Source organism: Ctenopharyngodon idella, chromosome 2 (genome assembly GCF_019924925.1).
Source record: "Ctenopharyngodon idella isolate HZGC_01 chromosome 2, HZGC01, whole genome shotgun sequence".
Taxonomy (NCBI): Eukaryota; Metazoa; Chordata; class Actinopteri; order Cypriniformes; family Xenocyprididae; genus Ctenopharyngodon; species Ctenopharyngodon idella.
Window position 1 is genome coordinate 27,423,940 of NC_067221.1, and position 18,779 is coordinate 27,442,718.

General features: G+C 38.0%; 1 protein-coding gene across 1 annotated transcript in view; it reads right to left on the reverse strand.

The window, feature by feature from the left end:
- LOC127503995 (hemicentin-1-like) overlaps positions 1-18,779 on the reverse strand; it is a 196,558-nt gene that overhangs the window by 22,036 nt on the left and 155,743 nt on the right. The window contains exons 18-21 of the mRNA XM_051878295.1: positions 15,995-16,040; positions 5,626-5,706; positions 5,412-5,471; positions 2,269-2,328 (exon numbers count right to left, since the gene is read on the reverse strand). Of these exons, the coding sequence (XP_051734255.1) occupies positions 2,269-2,328; positions 5,412-5,471; positions 5,626-5,706; positions 15,995-16,040 (247 nt within the window). The remainder of the gene's footprint in view (positions 1-2,268; positions 2,329-5,411; positions 5,472-5,625; positions 5,707-15,994; positions 16,041-18,779) is intronic.

The window sequence follows — 18,779 nt, forward strand, 5'->3', positions numbered from 1 at the left end:
TGGCTCTAGTGCGTCATCGACAGTCATATAGTGTTAGGGGCGGGGCCAAGCTCGGTGGCTCTAGTGCGTCATCGACAGTCATATAGTGTTAGGGGCGGGGCCATGCTCGGTGGCTCTAGTGCATCATCGACAGCTATATAGTGTTAGGGGTGGGGCCATGCTCGGTGGCTCTAGTGCGTCATCGACAGTCGTGTTAGGAGCGGGGCCATGCTCGGTGGCTCTAGTGCGTCATTGACAGTAATATAGCTTTAGGGGCGGGGCCATGCTCGGTGGCTCTAGTGCGTCATCGACAGCTATATAGTGTTAGGGGCGGGGCCATGCTCGGTGGCTCTAGTGCGTCATCGACAGCTATATAGTGTTAGGGGTGGGGCCATGCTCAGTGGCTCTAGTGCATCATCGACAGTCATATAGTGTTGGGGTGGCGCCATGCTCGGTGGCTCTAGTGCGTCATCGACAGTTATATAGTGTCAGGAGTGGCGCCCTGCTTGATGGCTCTATTGTGTCATTAACAGTCATAGTGTTAGGGGCGGCGCCATGCTCGGTGGCTCTAGTGTGTCATCGACAGTCATGTAGTGTTAGGGGCGGTGCCATGCTCGGTGGCTCTAGTGCGTCATCGACAGTCATATAGTGTTAGGGGCGGGGCCATGCTCGGTGGCTCTAGTGCGTCATCGACAGTCATATAGTGTTAGGGGCGGGGCCATGCTCGGTGGCTCTAGTGCATCATCGACAGCTATATAGTGTTAGGGGCGGGGCCATGCTCGGTGGCTCTAGTGCGTCATCGACAGTTATATAGTGTCAGGAGTGGCGCCCTGCTTGATTGCTCTATTGTGTCATTAACAGTCATAGTGTTAGGGGCGGCGCCATGCTCGGTGGCTCTAGTGCGTCATCGACAGTCATATAGTGTTAGGGGCGGGGCCATGCTCGGTGGCTCTAGTACGTCATTGACAGTCATATAGTGTTAGGGGCGGGGCCATGCTCGGTGGCTCTAGTGCGTCATCGACAGTCATATAGTGTTAGGAGCGGGGCCATGCTCGGTGGCTCTAGTGCGTCATCGACAGTCATGTAGTGTTAGGGGCGGCGCCATGCTCGGGGGCTCCAGTGCGTCATCGAACCCCCGTTTTAGCTCCGCCCAAAAAATCCTGAACACAGAATTGGTGAAAGACTGTTTAACGCTCTAACTTCACAATTCAGTATTACATAGTTCACAGTCTTTGTAATGTGTTTCAGCAATACATTTGTAATATTTATAATGTGTTTAGAAACAATTCTCAGAATTGACTTTACCCGTGTCAAAGTCAATTCTGACTTAGTACCCGTGCCACCACCACCCAGTGAATTTAGGAAAATAGAGCATGGTGGGCAATATGCATTTAAGTATATCAATTTAGGAGGACAATGGCAGTCGTTTGTATTTGCCACACTTCCTGCTACCAGCTGATTTCTAAATCACGCAAGGTCCCCAGATAATACTATTCCTCTGCTCCAATTGCTCTGCTCCACCCATTATTCCAGTCTGGCTTTCAGCCTGTGTTTCGGTAGGTCACTTATGAAATGACTTCAGTTGGAACTGTTTTTGTAGTTGAAGAAGGAATACAAACTAACTTCAAGTTGAAACATAAGTTCCTATGTATTAAGGACTTTTTTTTTATTGAAATGTTCTGAACAACAGCAAGACTGCAAGTGTAATTTTGTGTAGTATTATAATCATTATATTAATAATCTGACTAGATCATTTGTTTTTCTCTAACATTCTCTAAATGTTAAGCTCTTTAATTTGTTATGCTGTTATTCTGATGTATTAAATGACAGAAAAGAGTGGATTATACAATAAGAGCATTATTTTTTCTGCCTTTTATTTGAAACATGAACAATACTGATACTTAAGGGTTAAAAACATTAATAATCTAAATGAAGTAAGCTTCAGTGATACAAAAAGAAAAACACACTTCAGTGATTACACACTTTTACATCAATTCATTAACCTTTTACCATTTTTGCCCATCCATCTATAAAAAGATCCCCAAATTGCACATGTTATCACAGCACTCCTGTCAATCATTCAGGGCTCCGCCCACAAAGAGATGCATGAAGGCTGTAATGTATTTTCTGTGTTCAAAACATTACAGCCTCTTGTCATGCTGATTCAGAAAGAAAGAAAGAAAAATAAAAATATCATTGAAAAAATGTGATTATATTTAAATAAAAGCATCAAGAACATTAGTCGTGAGGAAAGAATAATAGGTTGGGTTTTTTTTTCTCTGTACTTACTGGAAGATTTTCATACACAGACGAGTTCAGTTCGGGTTTACAATCATCAAGTTGAGCAGCCTTTATGAATGAAGAGACAAAGTAAAAACAGGAGTGTGTTATTTAAATTTCCATATACTTAATCAAAAATCATTTGATATTTTCACACTGACATTGAGGAGCGTTTAATTCTGTTTGAGTAAAGACGTAGAAAATCCTTAGTTTAAACATTTACCGTTACATTCTCATACACAGGTTCACTCAATTCAACATCACAAGCTTTGAGTCTGTCATGATGAGGTCTGGAATAAACCATGCCATTAAAAAAAAAAAAAAAAACAGAATAGAGAAAAAAAAAATGTATATAAACAACTCATTAAAGTCACAACTACATTTAAACTTAAGTTACAATTTCATTTACTCCTGTGTGTTACACCCATGACCAGAGACAGCACTACAAATGACCAGTCTGGAACAAGTATTGGTGTTTTCACACTGAATGTCACATGATTAACACATTGTATTTTAATATGAGCTTATAACACCTCAACTATAGTTCTGATAAAGCAGAAGAAGAGTTTTAGCTGACAACATTAGACTAAAGACATAAAAGTTAAACTGAGAGAAACTTTATGTCAATCCATAAAGATGCTCATTTGATAATGTTTTCAAACTTGGGAATATCTATATATTTAATTAGTTGCATACAGACAAGGCGATGACAAGGAACCTGATCTTGAGAGACAGAGAACATAATAGCTTGAAGGCTTTCCATATGCAGACCAACTATCCTGGAATGGGAAATGATGGAGGCGGGATTTTAAAACACTGGAAGGTATTGCATTGGCAGTGATGTAAAAAATATATTTCATCACCAGCATCACTAATTGTACATTTGATAAACCTCCAATTCTCTGATTGATTAATAGCAATAGAAGTTAAAAAAGAACTTAAAACACACTGATGAAGCAGAATTGATTCATCTGAATGTCTGAAAGTTTGTACCATTTTATCTTGCGGCCTTGTTCTTGAATGCATCATATGTTTCTAAACATGGTCACAAACACAGTTTCCTCTTTAGTAAGTGAGAAAACCAAACGCGTGAACATTTGACAGCAGCATCACAGTGTGATCACCTGACCTTCATAAGCGATGGAGAGACGCTGAGGGACGTCACACCCAAGAGGAAGAAGAAATCAGTCCTGTCAGAGTAAAGCTTGAGTCATCGTATCACTGCAGCTGCTTTTAGAAACTCAGATATCTACAGAAACAGCTCTGAGAGGTGCATTGGATGGACAAACCTAAAATAAACACTGTTTTAACGCTATATGAAGCTCCAGTGACTAAAGTCGGCATTGAAATGGAAGTTGTGACCGACTTCACTTCCGTATGTGATGCATTTCAGAGTGAAATTGTCACAGAATCTATGAGGGAGGACTCAAATGCAGGATGAGTGTAACAGGTTTATTTTACAAGACAAGATGAGGAGGAGAACACAGTCCAAACAGTAGGCAGGGATGAGACACGATGACAGGCAGGTTGAAACGCAAGTTGCTTCTTTATTAGTAAGTAGACTTCTTTAGTGAAATGTTGTTGTTCTGAACAACAGCAAGATTGTGAGTGTAATTTTGTGTAGTATTATAATCATTATATTAATAATCTGACTAGATCATTTGTTTTTCTCTAGCAGTCTCTAAATGTAATGCGCTTTAATATCTGTTATGCTGTTATTCTGATGTATTGAATGACAGAAAAGTGTGAATTGTACGAGAGCATTATTTTTTCCTGCCTTTTATTGGAAGCTTGACCAATACTGATACATAAAGGTGCAATAGGACATTTTTGGAGAGGCTAGCATTAGCGAGCTAACTTTCAAATCATAACATCCCTTCAGAGCGTCTGAAAGCCACGCCTCCTCCAAAACACATGAAAGCACACACAAACTTCAAACAAACAAAGTCAATGGACAGTCAATACTGCAATATATATACATAGACAAACATACAGCCAGGTGGTAGGCTAGATATTAAATATATTAAAGGACTCACATATGGAAAAAGTTTTAAATGGTTATTATGTGAATGAAAAATAGTCTATATTTGAATTTCTTTTTCAAGAACCAAAAACAAAAGTTGGGTTTTACTGTACTTACTTTTATGTACAAGAAATTTAGCAAAAAATAAATAAATTAATTAAATTTTATAATATAAGATTCTTTCCTTTTATTTGAGTGGATATTAGTAAACCCTAATATAACTTTATTTAATGGGTAGTATCTGTGTAACATTTTAAAGTTATTTTCTTAACTTTATTTACCAATAAATATTTCTTTGGCAAAGTCCAGATGGCCTTCTATAATAAACCTTCCACCAGGATAATAATAAAATATACAATGTCTTTTTGAAATAAAGAATCATACACCTACATACACTTCTACAATACTTGGTTAAACATTTTATGGTCCTATGCCTTCCACAGATGATATATACTTATAAAAATACATTTAGACCAGTGGTTCCCAAACCTGTCCTGGAGTACCACCAGCCCTGCACATTTTGTATGTCTCCCTCATCTATCAACTCATGAGCTCATTAGTAGAGACTGCAAGACCTGAAATGGGTGTCAGAAATAGGGAGACATACAAAATGTGCAGGGCTGGTGGTACTCCAGGAAAGGTTTGGGAACCACTGGTTTAGACCATTTAACATAGTGAGTGCTATTAGGACATGAGGAGACTTTTAACCAGTGTACCTACTGGACCGGTTAAAAACATTAATAATCTAAATGAAGTAAGCTTCATACGTAATACAAAGCATAAAGAAAAACACACTTCAGTGATTACACACTTTTACATCAATTCATTAATGTTTTACTTCCATTTTTGCCCATCCATCTATAAAAAGATCCCCAAATTACTTCAGTCACATGTCATCATGGCACTCGTGTCAATCATTCAGGGCTCCACCCACAAAGAGATGCATAAAGGCTGTAATATTTACTGTATTCAAAATTTACAGCCTCTTGTTGTTAGGCTGATTAAGAAAGAAAGAAAGAAAGAAAGAAAGAGAAAGAAAGAAAGAAAGAAAGAAAGATTATATTTAAATAAAAGCATCAAGAACATTAGTCATGAGGAAAGAATAGGTTTTTTAGGTATTCTTACTTACTGGAAGATTTTCATACACAGACGAGTTCAGTTCGGGTTTACAATCACCAAGTTGATCAGCCTTTATGAATGAAGAGACAGAGTGAAAACAGGACTGTGTTATTTAAATTTCCATATACTTAATCAAAAGATATTTGATATTTTCACATTGACATTGAGGAGCGTTTAATTCTCTTTGAGTAAAGGTGTAGGAAATCCTCAGTTAAAACATTTACCGTTACATTCTCATACACAGATTCACTCAATTCAACATCACAAGCTTTGAGTCTGTCATGATGAGGGCTGGAATGAACCATCTGTGCCATTAAAAGAAAAAAAAAAAAGAAAAAAAAAAAAAAGAATAGAGAGAGAAAAAAAAATGTATATAAACAACTCATTAGATAAAGTAACAACTACATTTAAAGTTTAACTTTTAGTTACAAATTAATGTACCTGATCAGTAAACTACTGATAACCAAATAAATTGTTCTCACCTGAGACTCCTGTGTGTTATTTCTCTTTTTCATCCACCTGATTCCCCTTTCAAGACAATGATTTGACACAATTACAACCAATCAGAACTTAAGGTGCGTTCACGCCACCTCGTAATTCCTGTAACTACGAGATTCTGGCTCATAAAAAGTGTTCACGTCCTCATAGAGCTCGTAATTACAGCTTGTAAGCTGGGAGTTTTCTTAAAGCTCCCACATGTACCACGTGGCCGCTGTACCACCTGACCGCTGTAGATTCATTTAGGCGTTGATAGTGGTGCCATAGACGCATAATTCCTAGTCAAATGACGTGAACTGCTCCGAATACAACGTCATGTGTTGTCATCTCAAGATTCCGGTAAATACAAGGTGGCGTGAATGCAGCATTATTTGATGTTTAATACACAATTATGATTTTGAACCAATGAGGTTTCTCTAGGACGTGACACTGCCGTTTGAATGTGATGAAATGTGGTGTATCTTCAGGATTTACTGCAGTAAAGATGTGAGCTTCAGACTTCCTCATTCAATAACTGAGTAGCTGTCAGTGTGGAAAGAGAGGATGGAAAATTTGAAATTTTGCTTTGGCTCACATTCATCATGACGTCTCTCTGAATTCACAACCTTCAGACTCAGTCACTCATTCACACACACTACATAGTACCACAGACACATATCTTACCAAATCAGCATCATGATGATCACTGCAGCTCCACAAACCACTCCAATGGATATGTATAATATCACCAGATGTCCTACAAAAGAGTAAAACATCTGAACAGATTCATTTTCTTCACTTTAGAAAGAGTAAAGTAAGTATATGAGCTGCTCTACCTTTAACAGTCACAGTTACAGCGTCTGATCTCTGAGATCCATGTTGATTGTGAGCCTGACAGTAGAAGCGTCCACTCTGTAGTGCACTGAAACTCTGTCCAGATCCAACAGCTGAGCTTTCATTCTCCTTAAACCAGCTGAAGTTCAGAGCAGGAGGGTTTGAATCACTGCTGCAGATCAGAGTCACTGAATCTCCTGACACTATTTCACCAGATCCAGATATCAACACTGACACGTTTTTTGGAGGGTCTTAAAGGGACAAAAAATTAAATCCTTAAATCATCTCATTCAAACCCAATGTCCAGTTTTTAAAAAAGAACAAATGAATCTGTACTCACACACGATATTGAGCTCAACAGCAGGAGAGGTGTGATTGTGTCCGTGTACAGCACAGCTATATCTGCCTGCATCCTCTCTTCTGACTGACTGCAGCAGGAGTTCATTGTTTCTTCTCTCAGTTAATGGCTGTGAGTTTCTGTACCAGATGAATGTTGCTCTGTCAGTCAGAGTGCAGCTGCTTTTACATGTCAGACGGACTGAATCTCCCTCTGTCACTCTCTCAGGAGACTCCACCTGAAGATCTGAACACAACACACACATTATATCTAGTGCTGCTGTCATACACTGATTATTATTCAACATAATGCACAGAAGAAGAGAGAAACCTCATGAAAATCACCTGTGACAGTAAGAGTCAGTCCTGGTTTACCAATCCATTTACCATCAGGTTTATCAGTGATGAATCTGAAATAGTACATGCGTGAATCCTTCAGTGTCACATGACTCAGTCTGATGGTGCAGTTCTGCTGTTTATCTCCCAGATACTGAAGCCTCTGACTGTATTCAGGGTCCTCAGACAGATCTGGATGCTCTCCATTATGTTTTACCAGTGTTTTGGTCCAGAACACTGATATCCAGCAGGGTATTTATAAGTGCAGTTCATTATCACTGATGAGTCCTTTAGTGCACAGATGTGTGAAGGACTGTAACTCACATTCCAACCAGCACTAGAAACCCCTGAAACACAGAATTCATCCTTTTATGTAGCATGTGTATAAAAATACAGTATCCATTTTCTCAAGTGTTTCTGAAGTGTTGCATCGACTAACCGTGAATCATGAGCAGAAAGATCAGAGGAAGAGCCATTCTGACTGACGTTGCTATCAACACCTACAACAAATGTACAGTGGCTTATTTTTTTAATGTTAAAATAATGACACATAACACTATATGTGTCATTATTCTTGCCTTATGGAATGAAAACATATTTCCATATATTTGTGATTTATGGTGCAAGTATACTGAAAAATAAATTAAATAATATATTGCATTAATATAATGTGTTATATATGTTCATATATTGAAAAATATATTTACAATATATTTACACTGTAAAATGTAATTAGTTGTGTGTACTCAAAGATGTTTTACTAAAAGTTGTAAAATGTCATATTGGGACAATGATAGACTGTGCATTTATTCTACTTATTAAACTGATACTTAACTGAAAAAAACAAAACAAAACAAAAAAAACAAAAAAAAAAAAACATCAATTTCAACAAAGTAGTTATAGACATCACTGCAATAGATTACTGCCTTTTAAATAAAGCAACATGCATGTTATCATCAGTGTCTTGTTCTTCTCCTGGACTGAAGCACAGGCTCTGCTCTTCTGCACAATGGTGACCCACAAAACACAAGATACAGAAACCCTTTAAATCCCAACAGAACATTAAACACTAACAGATCTCTAACACAACACTAAGGTGTTGGATCTGGGCCAGAATTAAAATGAACTGTTGCCCAGATGTGGGCCAGTTCTGCTTCATTTGTTTTGTTCATGGCTGACATGCGGCATTACTGTGGCTTGCTTGTGGCCCAAATCTGGAAACAGGAGCGGACCGCCCAAGTGCCATCATTCCTGCCAAAAAGTCGGCCAAAGGAAAGGGTCAAGTTTGCGCCAGATCTGGGCCACAAGCAATCTATACCAATGCCGCATGTCAGCCATAAACAAAACTAATAAAGCTGAACTGGCCCACATCTGGGCAACAGCAAGGTGTTGGATCTGGGCCAGAATTAAAATGAACTGTTGCCCAGATGTGGGCCAGTTCTGCTTCATTTGTTTTGTTCATGGCTGACATGCGGCATTACTGTGGCTTGCTTGTGGCCCAAATCTGGAAAACAGGAGCGGACCATCCAAGTGCCATCATTCCTGCCAAAAAGTCGGCCAAAGGAAAGTGTCAAGTTTGCGCCAGATCTGGGCCACAAGCAATCTATACCAATGCCGCATGTCAGCCATAAACAAAACTAATAAAGCTGAACTGGCCCACATCTGGGCAACAGCAAGGTGTTGGATCTGGGCCAGAAGTAAAATGAACTGTTGCCCAGATGTGGGCCAGTTCTGCTTCATTTGTTTTGTTCATGGCTGACATGCGGCATTACTGTGGCTTGCTTGTGGCCCAAATCTGGAAAACAGGAGCGGACCATCCAAGTGCCATCATTCCTGCCAAAAGTGGGCCAAAGGAAAGTGTCAAGTTTGCGCCAGATCTGGGCCACATCAATTTTGCTATCTGGGAATAGACATCACTGCAATAGATTACTGCCTTTTAAATAAAGCAACATGCAGTATGTTATCATCAGTGTCTTGATCTTCTCCTGGACTGAAGCACAGGCTCTGCTCTTCTGCACAATGGTGACCCACAAAACACGTGATACAGAAACCCTTTAAATCCCAACAGAACATTAAACACTAACAGATCTCTCAAGATCTCAACAGAGGAGGGTTAAACAACAAAAAACAGCATTACTAGCTTCACTTATTACTAACCAGTTTGGCTTTATTTCTGTCATACATCTAGAGAAGTTCTTATATAAGTCTTGGATATAAGTCTGTATAATCAGCCTTCATTATATAGTTATATGTTGTTAAAGATTAAAGTCGATTTTTATCGAGGTGTTTGTCAGTAACACAAAATGCTGCTGGAGAAAACACATTTTTGTGATATTGGTCTTTTGAAACCATAGCTCTGTGACAACTAGCCCCAATCAATCTCCCATATATCCCCAACACTTCAGATATTTGACAGAACGGTTATAAAATGAAGCTCTTACCCGTTTCACCAACACTCATGATCAGAGACAGCACTACAAATGATCAGGCTGGAACCAGTATTGATGTTTTCACACTGAAGGACACGTGATTCACACTACATATTCTAATTTGAGGTTATCACACCTCAACTATAGATCTGGTAAAGCAGAAGAAGAGTTTCATCTGACAACATCAGACTAAAGACATAAAGTTTAAACTGAGAGAAACTTTACATCAATCCATAAAGATGCTCATGTGATAATGTTTTCAAACTTGGGAATATCTATATTCATTCAGTTGCATACAGACAGTGATGACAAGGAACCTGTTCTTGAGAGACAGAGTAAATAATTGCTGACTATACATTAATTTGCACATGCAGACCAACTATCCTGGGATGGGAACTAATGGAGGCGGGATTGTAAAACACTGAAATGTATTGCAGTGGCAGTGAGGTCAAAATTTCATCGCCAGCATCACCAACTGTACATTTGATAAACCTCCAATTTACTGACGGATTAATAGCAATCTAATTAAACAATGTACTTAAATCACGTTGATGAAGCAAAATTGATTCATCCAAATGTCTGAAATGTCTGAGAGCTTCTAAGCTTTTTATTCTGTCAGTGGCCTTGTTCTCGAATGCATATGTTTCTAAACATGGTCACAACCACAATTTCCTCTTTAGTTCAGTAAGTGAGAAAACCAAACGCACAAACATTTGACAGCAGCATCACAGTGTGATCACGTGTCTCTCATAAGTGATAGAGAGACGCTGAGGGACGTCACACCCAAGAGGAAGAGGAAATCAGTTCTGTCAGAGTAAAGCTTGAGGCCTTTTATCACATACCCAATATGGCGGCTCTAGTGATGGAAGTCCAGCCTTCTGAATAAAACTTACAATTTGGCAATCATCACTGATTTCCATAGAAACAATTCTGAGAGGCGGGTTCAGGACCGCACATGCATTGGCTGGACAAACCTGAAATAAACACTGTTGTAATGCTATTTAAGCATCAGAAACAACATTTATGGGTGTGATGGAAATTTTGAACTAATTAATAATGAACTAACATTTCTTTTCTTCTACAGGTCTAATAAGCTAATTTTGAAATAGAGAAGTAGTCACTACGACTGAGTGTTGTAACAAGTGGAAAAATTCTGCTCTGCTGGCTAGACAGCATCCTTCTAAGGATAAAAAATAGTCTTTGAAAAATTGTTTTAACCTATTGAGTAATCTGAACTATTAACCCGGTGATATTTTTTGATGATCTTGTGATTCAGTTGATCTAATCTAAATTTACTCCGCCAGTAAGCGGGACAGAGGAACTGAGAAGTTTTTCTTAAATCTGAACCAATCATATTAAGACTGATGATAATGAGTAATAGATCATGCCATATTGACTGTGAAATGTACCTGAAATCCTATAAAACCTGTATTCCTTTGTTTGGAGAGAGATTCTCTGGAATTGATGGGAACTCTCCCGGCCGTGATTAAAGCTTTGAAGGACAAAAACTGGAGTCTCTGGTTATTGCTGCAGCAAGTCAGGTTAGGGAACACTAGGTTTTTGAGGGTCAAGACGTTGACCGAGATATTAGTGAGTGTCGATTTGGAGACGCTCCAAAAGATCATATATTATTGAGTGTCGATTTGGAGATGCTCCGAGTACTATTGAGTGTCGACTGGAGATGCTCCGAAAGATCAGGAAATTTATTGAGTGTTGACTGGAGACGCTCGGGTGTCGATTAGGAGACGCCCCAGGAACAGGTAACTTAAGTCAGGTGCGTCTTGGAAAACCTACCACATGGGACAGTTCATGTCAGATTTTATTACTGATTTGAAATATGTTATTAAAATGTGACTTTGGCCAGCAGTTTTTCAGTGTATTTCACCATCCAGGCAGAAAGGAGTTGGTCTTGCATGAGTGAAAAAGCTGCCTGAAAGTGTTGCAAATAAACTGACTTTCCTTGAAAGGGACTTTGATTATGTTTGACCAGCAAAAGCTGAAGCTCCAGTGACTAAAGTCGGCATTGAAATGGAAGTTGTGCCCGCTCCTGCCCATGAGTCCGCTCCAGAGCCCGCTCCTGCTCATGAGTCCGCTCTAGAGCCCGCTCAAGCCCATGAGTCCGCTCCAGAGCCTGCTTCAGCCCATGAGTCCTCTTTAGAGTCTGCTCCAACCCATGAGTCCACTCCAGGGCCCACTCCTACCCCAGAGTTTCTTGTCTGCCCTGATGCAACCATGGAGGTCATCCCAGAGTTTCCTGCGTTCTCTAAACTTGTCTGCCTTGATGCGACCATTGAAGTTGCCCCTGAGTTTCCTGTCTACCCTGATGCGACCACAGAAGCCAACTTGGAACATCCTGCTAGTTCCTCTATGACGGGCGAGGACTCTGGGATCACTTTTTATGATGAACAGATTTAATTTAGGCTTTTATTTACATATAAACATTGATCAGCGAACATAAACAGAAGCTCAACCAAACCTGAATAACGCACAAGCACAAACCTCTTCTGGAAGTTCAAACATGCTGTATAACAAATGAGGTTCATTCTCATTGTCATATTTTAATATTCATATGTCTGTGTAATGAATGTGTTCCAGGACTGTGTTTTATTTGTTGTTGTCTCCACTCTTACCCCCTCAACACTCCCACTTTTCCACTGCTTTACACACCCATTTCTTGAGACCTTTTCAACTCTGAGGTGTCTACAGAAAGCTCCCAGATTTCATTAAAAAGATCTTCCTGTGCGAATGGAGGCTATTTCGGAGTGTTTTGATAGTATTTTGAGTGCTAGGTCATATCGCTATACACCATACAACAATACAATTTGCAGAAAGAGAAAGCTGAAAACCATCAGAAGAGCGAAAACAAAAATAATGATTAGATGGAGATGGATGGCATGTGGTAAGGAACATTCTTCTGTTTATGATATATCATACAGCTAGACCTATAATGACATGTGACACAAAGCCTTGACATCATATCCAGGAGACAAGTCAGTAAATTCAAGTAAAATCACAGGGTTCACTTATCCCGTGCGAATGCGCCACACGAAGTTCAGATATAGGAGGGGTAATTTCTAAATCACACAAGGTCCCCAGATAATCCTAATCCAGTGCAAATTGGGCTTTATTCTGTCTCTTATTACTACACATCTCCCAAAAATATTTGATTTTGATTGGACAATTACGACATTCAGCGGTCAAATATTTTTAAATAACGACTGATGCCAGATAACAGTAAAACTGGTCGTCTGCAGCGCATAATATGTCCTACATAGCTGTGCTCCTATTCCTCCTCCCGTGAATGCTAAGCTATTTAGCCTGTGTAAGAAAGTCATTTAGCCTGTGTTTTCTCTAGCTTTTTAAGTATCGCTTTGAGCGGGAGATTGAAAACCCAAAGTGGAGCTCGAGCGACCAGTAGTTACATGGGAAGGGAATGTCTGTTGCTCTGCTCCACCCATTATTCCAGTCCAGCTTTCAGCCTGTGTTTCGGTAGGTCACTGAAGTAACTTCAGTTGGAATTGTTTTTGTCGTCGAATAAGGAATACAAACTAACTTCAAGTTGAAACGTAAGTTGCATGTATTAAGGACTTATTTGTTTAAATGTTGTTGTTCCGAACAGCAAGATTGCAAGTGTAATATTGTGTTTATAATCATTATATTAATAATCTGACTAGATCATTATTTTTCACTAACAATCTCTAAATGCAGTGCTCTTTAATATCTGATATGCTGTTATTCCATCCTGGTCTCATTGTTAATACGTAGGTATAAATAACTTTCAAAGTCACAAAACGTACATTTTTGTACGTTTAGAAAGGTGCTGAATCATACAATATTGATGTATTTATAGCACTAAAGCATAAAAATGCCTACTTTTTTACAGTGAAAAAAAACGTAAGGGTCAGAAAAATCTTTCATGTCATAAAGATATATGTATCGTTTTATCGTTTTGTAGATAAATTTAAGATCCCTAAACCCCATCCCGAACCTAAACATACCCATTTTATACAGAATGTCAAAAGAATAAAACATAATGGACAGAAATGTGTAGGAAAATGATAATTTTAGTAAAAATATAACATTAAAACGATATTTTGAGCCGCTAATCCTACACCTACTCCTAAACCTACCCATAACCATTTCTTAAAACTACAATGTTATAAATTAAAAAATAACAGACAAACAAACTTTCAAATTTGAATCATAACGAGCGCGGGCTTTGACTGTGATGGTCACTGCTGAGAATGAAGATGAAGATCGCTGGATAAAGGGCTAAATTTGGATCTGTTCCTTACAAACATATGGATTCTAATCTGGAGTACAGTGAACAAATAAAATTGATGTGATTTGTGAATTTATGTTGTGCTTTGGTGTGTCTTATGGTTGTATTGTCAGTCGCTGCATAGGAGAAAACGCCTTCTGTGTCTCACACCAAACAAAATTACAAAACGGTTAAACAATTACAGAAATTGTATTCATTTTAAAGTTTCAAAGTGTAGTCTTGTTTAACATTATGTAATCCTCCGAAACGAGTTTGCAGCACAAGTCACGAACAGAAATGTTATTTTCATATTATATAGATGAGTAAACTGCATTCAATAAATTCGACTAAAAACATGTATTGATATGACAATTGAATACAACAGATTTAAAACAATGCCACACTTTTAATATTAATACATAGGAATTCATACACATTCACACTTGGATACGTAAATGATTTACGTTTTATTGCTGTTAATACATATGAATATAATTACATTTTAGTGCTATAAATACGTCAATATTGTAAATTTTTGTGTGTATGAAAACGTAAGTAACGTGTGGTAGAACCACACTTTACGTAAAAATACACACGTATTCTCATGAGATCACGTTGGTTATTGTGATGTATTGAATGACAGAAAAGAGTAGAGCATCGGTACCGGGGACCAAGAATGACACAAACACGAGAAGTGCTGTTCACTCAAGGTCAAAGTTTATTGAGCTCACTGTAACTTATATATAGCAAGTCTAGGGCATTAGGCCAACTGAAAACAAAGGAAAGCTAAATTCATGTATGGTCTCATCATCCATATCAAAGAAGCATTAAGGAGTGAATAACTGCTTATAGGCATAAAAAGAACAGCGTGGCTCATATAGGAAATGACAAGATACTCCTTCAAGGTGTACGTGTCTACAACAAATTAAAAACAGGAAAAGAAGAACTTAAAAAACAGGATAAGAGATCAAGGACTAACAAAGCAAAACGTATTCTTCCTAACCATTATTTTTTCTGCTTTTTATTTGAAACATGAACAAAACTGATACTTAAGGTAAAAAACATTAATAATGTAAATAAGGTAAACTTCATATGTGATACAAAGCATAAAGAAAACACATTTCAGTGATTACACACTTTTACATCAATTCATTAAACATTTACCATTTTTGCCCATCCATCTATAAAATGATCTCCAAATTACTTCAGTCACAGGTCATCATGGCACTCCTGTCAATCATTCAGGGCTCCGCCCACAAAGAGATGCATAAAGGCTGTAATATTTGCTCTGTGTTCAAAACATTACAGCCTCTTGTTGTTAGGCTGATAAAGAAATAAATAAAGAAAGAAAGAAAGAAAGAAAGAAAGAAAGAAAGAAAGAAAGAAAGATTATATTTAAATAAAACCATCAAGAACATTAGTCATGAGGAAAGAATAATAGGTTTTTTAATTTAGGCTTAATAATAGGTTCAGTTCGGGTTTACAATCATCGAGTTGAGCAGCTTTTATAAATGAAGAGACAAAGTAAAAAGAGGAGTGTGTTATTTAAATTTCCATATACTTAATCAAAAGATATTTGATATTTTCACACTGACATTGAGGAGCGTTTAATTCTGTTTGAGTAAAGGTGTAGGAAATCCTCAGTTAAAACATTTACCGTTGAAATTTAATACACAGATTCACTCAATTCAACATCACAAGCTTTGAGTCTGTCATGATGAGGGCTGGAATGAACCATCTGTGCCATTAAAAGAAAAAAAAAAGAAAGAAAAAAAAAAAAACGAATAGAGAGAGAGAAAAAAAAAATGTATATAAACAACTCACTAGATAAAGTCACAACTACATTTAAAGTTTAACTTTTAGTTACAAATTAATGTACCTGATCAGTAAACTACTGATAACCAAATAAATTGTTCTCACCTGAGACTCCTGTGTGTTATTTCTCTTTTTCATCCACCTGATTCCCCTTTAAAGACAATGATTTGACACAATTACAACCAATCAGAATTTATATGACGTTTAATACACAATTATGATTTTGAACCAATGAGGTTTCTCTAGGACGTGACACTGCCATTTTGAATGTGATGAAATCTGGTGTATCTTCAGGATTTACTGCAGTAAAGATGTGAGCTTCAGACTTCCTCATTCAATAACTAACTGAGTAGCTGTCAGTGTGGAAAGAGAGGATGGAAAACTGGAAATTTTGCCTTGGCTCACGTTCATCATGACGTCTCTCTGAATTCACAACCTTCAGACTCAGTCACTCATTCACACAAACTACATAGTACCACAGACACATATCTTACCAAATCAGCATCATGATGATCACTGCAGCTCCACAAACCACTCCAATGGATATGTATAATATCACCAGATGTCCTACAAAAGAGTAAAACATCTGAACAGATTCATTTTCTTCACTTTAGAAAGAGTAATGTAAGTATATGAGCTGCTCTACCTTTAACAGTCACAGTTACAGCGTCTGATCTCTGAGATCCATGTTGATTGTGAGCCTGACAGTAGAAGCGTCCACTCTGTAGTGCACTGAAACTCTGTCCAGATCCAACAGCTGAGCTTTCATTCTCCTTAAACCAGCTGAAGTTCAGAGCAGGAGGGTTTGAATCACTGCTGCAGATCAGAGTCACTGAATCTCCTGACACTATTTCACCAGATCCAGTTATCAACACTGAAACGTTCCTGGGAGGGTCTAAAACAGACAAAAGAAAGTGTATATTAATCTTTTGCTAATGTTAATCCATTCATTTGAAGGTTAACACAGTTACTGAATTATCATTAACTCACACATGACATTTAAAGTCACAGCATCAGAGTATTTCTCTCTATGTTCATTGATGGACTTGCACTTGTATTCTCCACTGTCATCAGAGCTGATCTTTGAGATGCTGTAGATTCTTCCAGATCCTACAAACGTTCCTCCTTTAAACCAGCTGAAGTTCAGAGCAGGAGGGTTTGAATCACTGCTGCAGATCAGAGTCACTGAATCTCCTGACACTATTTCACCAGATGAACTGATGGACACTGAGACGTTCGTGGGTGCATCTGAAAAGAACAAAAGTTAAAACTTTTGGTAACACTTTAGAATACTGATCGTTCATTAATGAATAACTACACAGGAACAAATGAGTAATGTATTTTTAACACTCTAGTAACTATTATTAACCAACAAAAAATTTCGATTAATGAATTAATAAGTAACAGTGCTCAGTTGAAGGTGGTAGTTCACTATTAGCTAATCAGTAACTACTGTTTTTTCATTCCTCCCAGAGAACTACTAAAAACTACTATATACAGGTTCATAATTAATGTGAATGGTGCATAATGTATAATTAATTTTAAAGTGAAGATCATGGTAACCCACTAGAAATTGCTTAAGTGTTACCAAATACATCAGAAGGAATTACTGTACAAAACTTTATAAAAACCTCAAAAGTTTACAATGACTCCAGTAGTTACTAGAAAGTTATCATGTTTATCACTTCTGAATACTGATCCAAATAATTAGTAATTCCAAGTAATTACTAGTGGGTTACCATGATCTTCACTTTAGAATTAATTATATATCATGCATCATTCACATTAATTATGAACCTGTATATAGTAGTTCTTAGTAGTTCTCTGGGAGGAATGAAAAACAGTAGTTACTGATTAGCTAATAGTGAACTACCACCTTCAACTGAGCACTATTACTTACTAATTCATTAATCAGAGTTTCTTGTTAGTTAATAGTAGTTACTTGAATGTTAATAATGCATTACTCATTTGTTCCTGTGTAGTTATTCATTAATGAAGGATCAGTATTCTAAGGTGTTGCCAACCTTTAAATCATCTCATTCAAACACAGTCTCCGACTTCTAAAAATAACAAATGAATCTGTACTCACACATGACATTGAGCTCAACAGCAGGAGAGATGTGATTGTGTCCATGTACAGCACAGCTATATCTGCCTGCATCCTCTCTTCTGACTGACTGCAGCAGGAGTTCATTGTTTCTGTCTCTTCTCTCAGTTAATGGCTGTGAGTTTCTGTACCAGATGAATGTTGCTCTGTCAGTCAGAGTGCAGCTGCTTTTACATGTCAGACGGACTGAATCTCCCTCTGTCACTCTCTCAGGAGACTCCACCTGAAGATCTGAACACAACACACACATTATATCTAGTGCTGCTGTCATACACTGATTATTATTCAACATAATGCACAGAAGAAGAGAGAAACCTCATGAAAGTCACCTGTGACAGTAAGAGTCACTCCTGGAACACCAGTCCATTTCACATCTTTATCAGTGATGAATCTGAAATAGTACTCGTGTGAATCATTCAGTGTCACGTGACTTAGTCTGATGGTGCAGTTCTGCTGTTTATCTTCCAGATACTGAAGCCTCTGACTGTATTCAGGGTCCTCAGACAGATCTTTAAGCTCTACACCCTCTTTTACAGGGCCTTTTGTCCAGAACACTCTCATGATCTGATATCTAGTAGGGTATGTATAAGTGCAGCTCATTATCACTGATGAGTCATTTAGTGCACAGATGTGTGAAGGACTGTAACTCACACCCCAACCAGCACTAGAAACCCCTGAAACACAGAATTCATCCTGAACAAATTAGCAGCAGCATGGATAAAAAAAAAAAAAATACAATATCCAGTTTCTCTTGAGTGTTTCTAAAGTGTTGCATTCACTCAC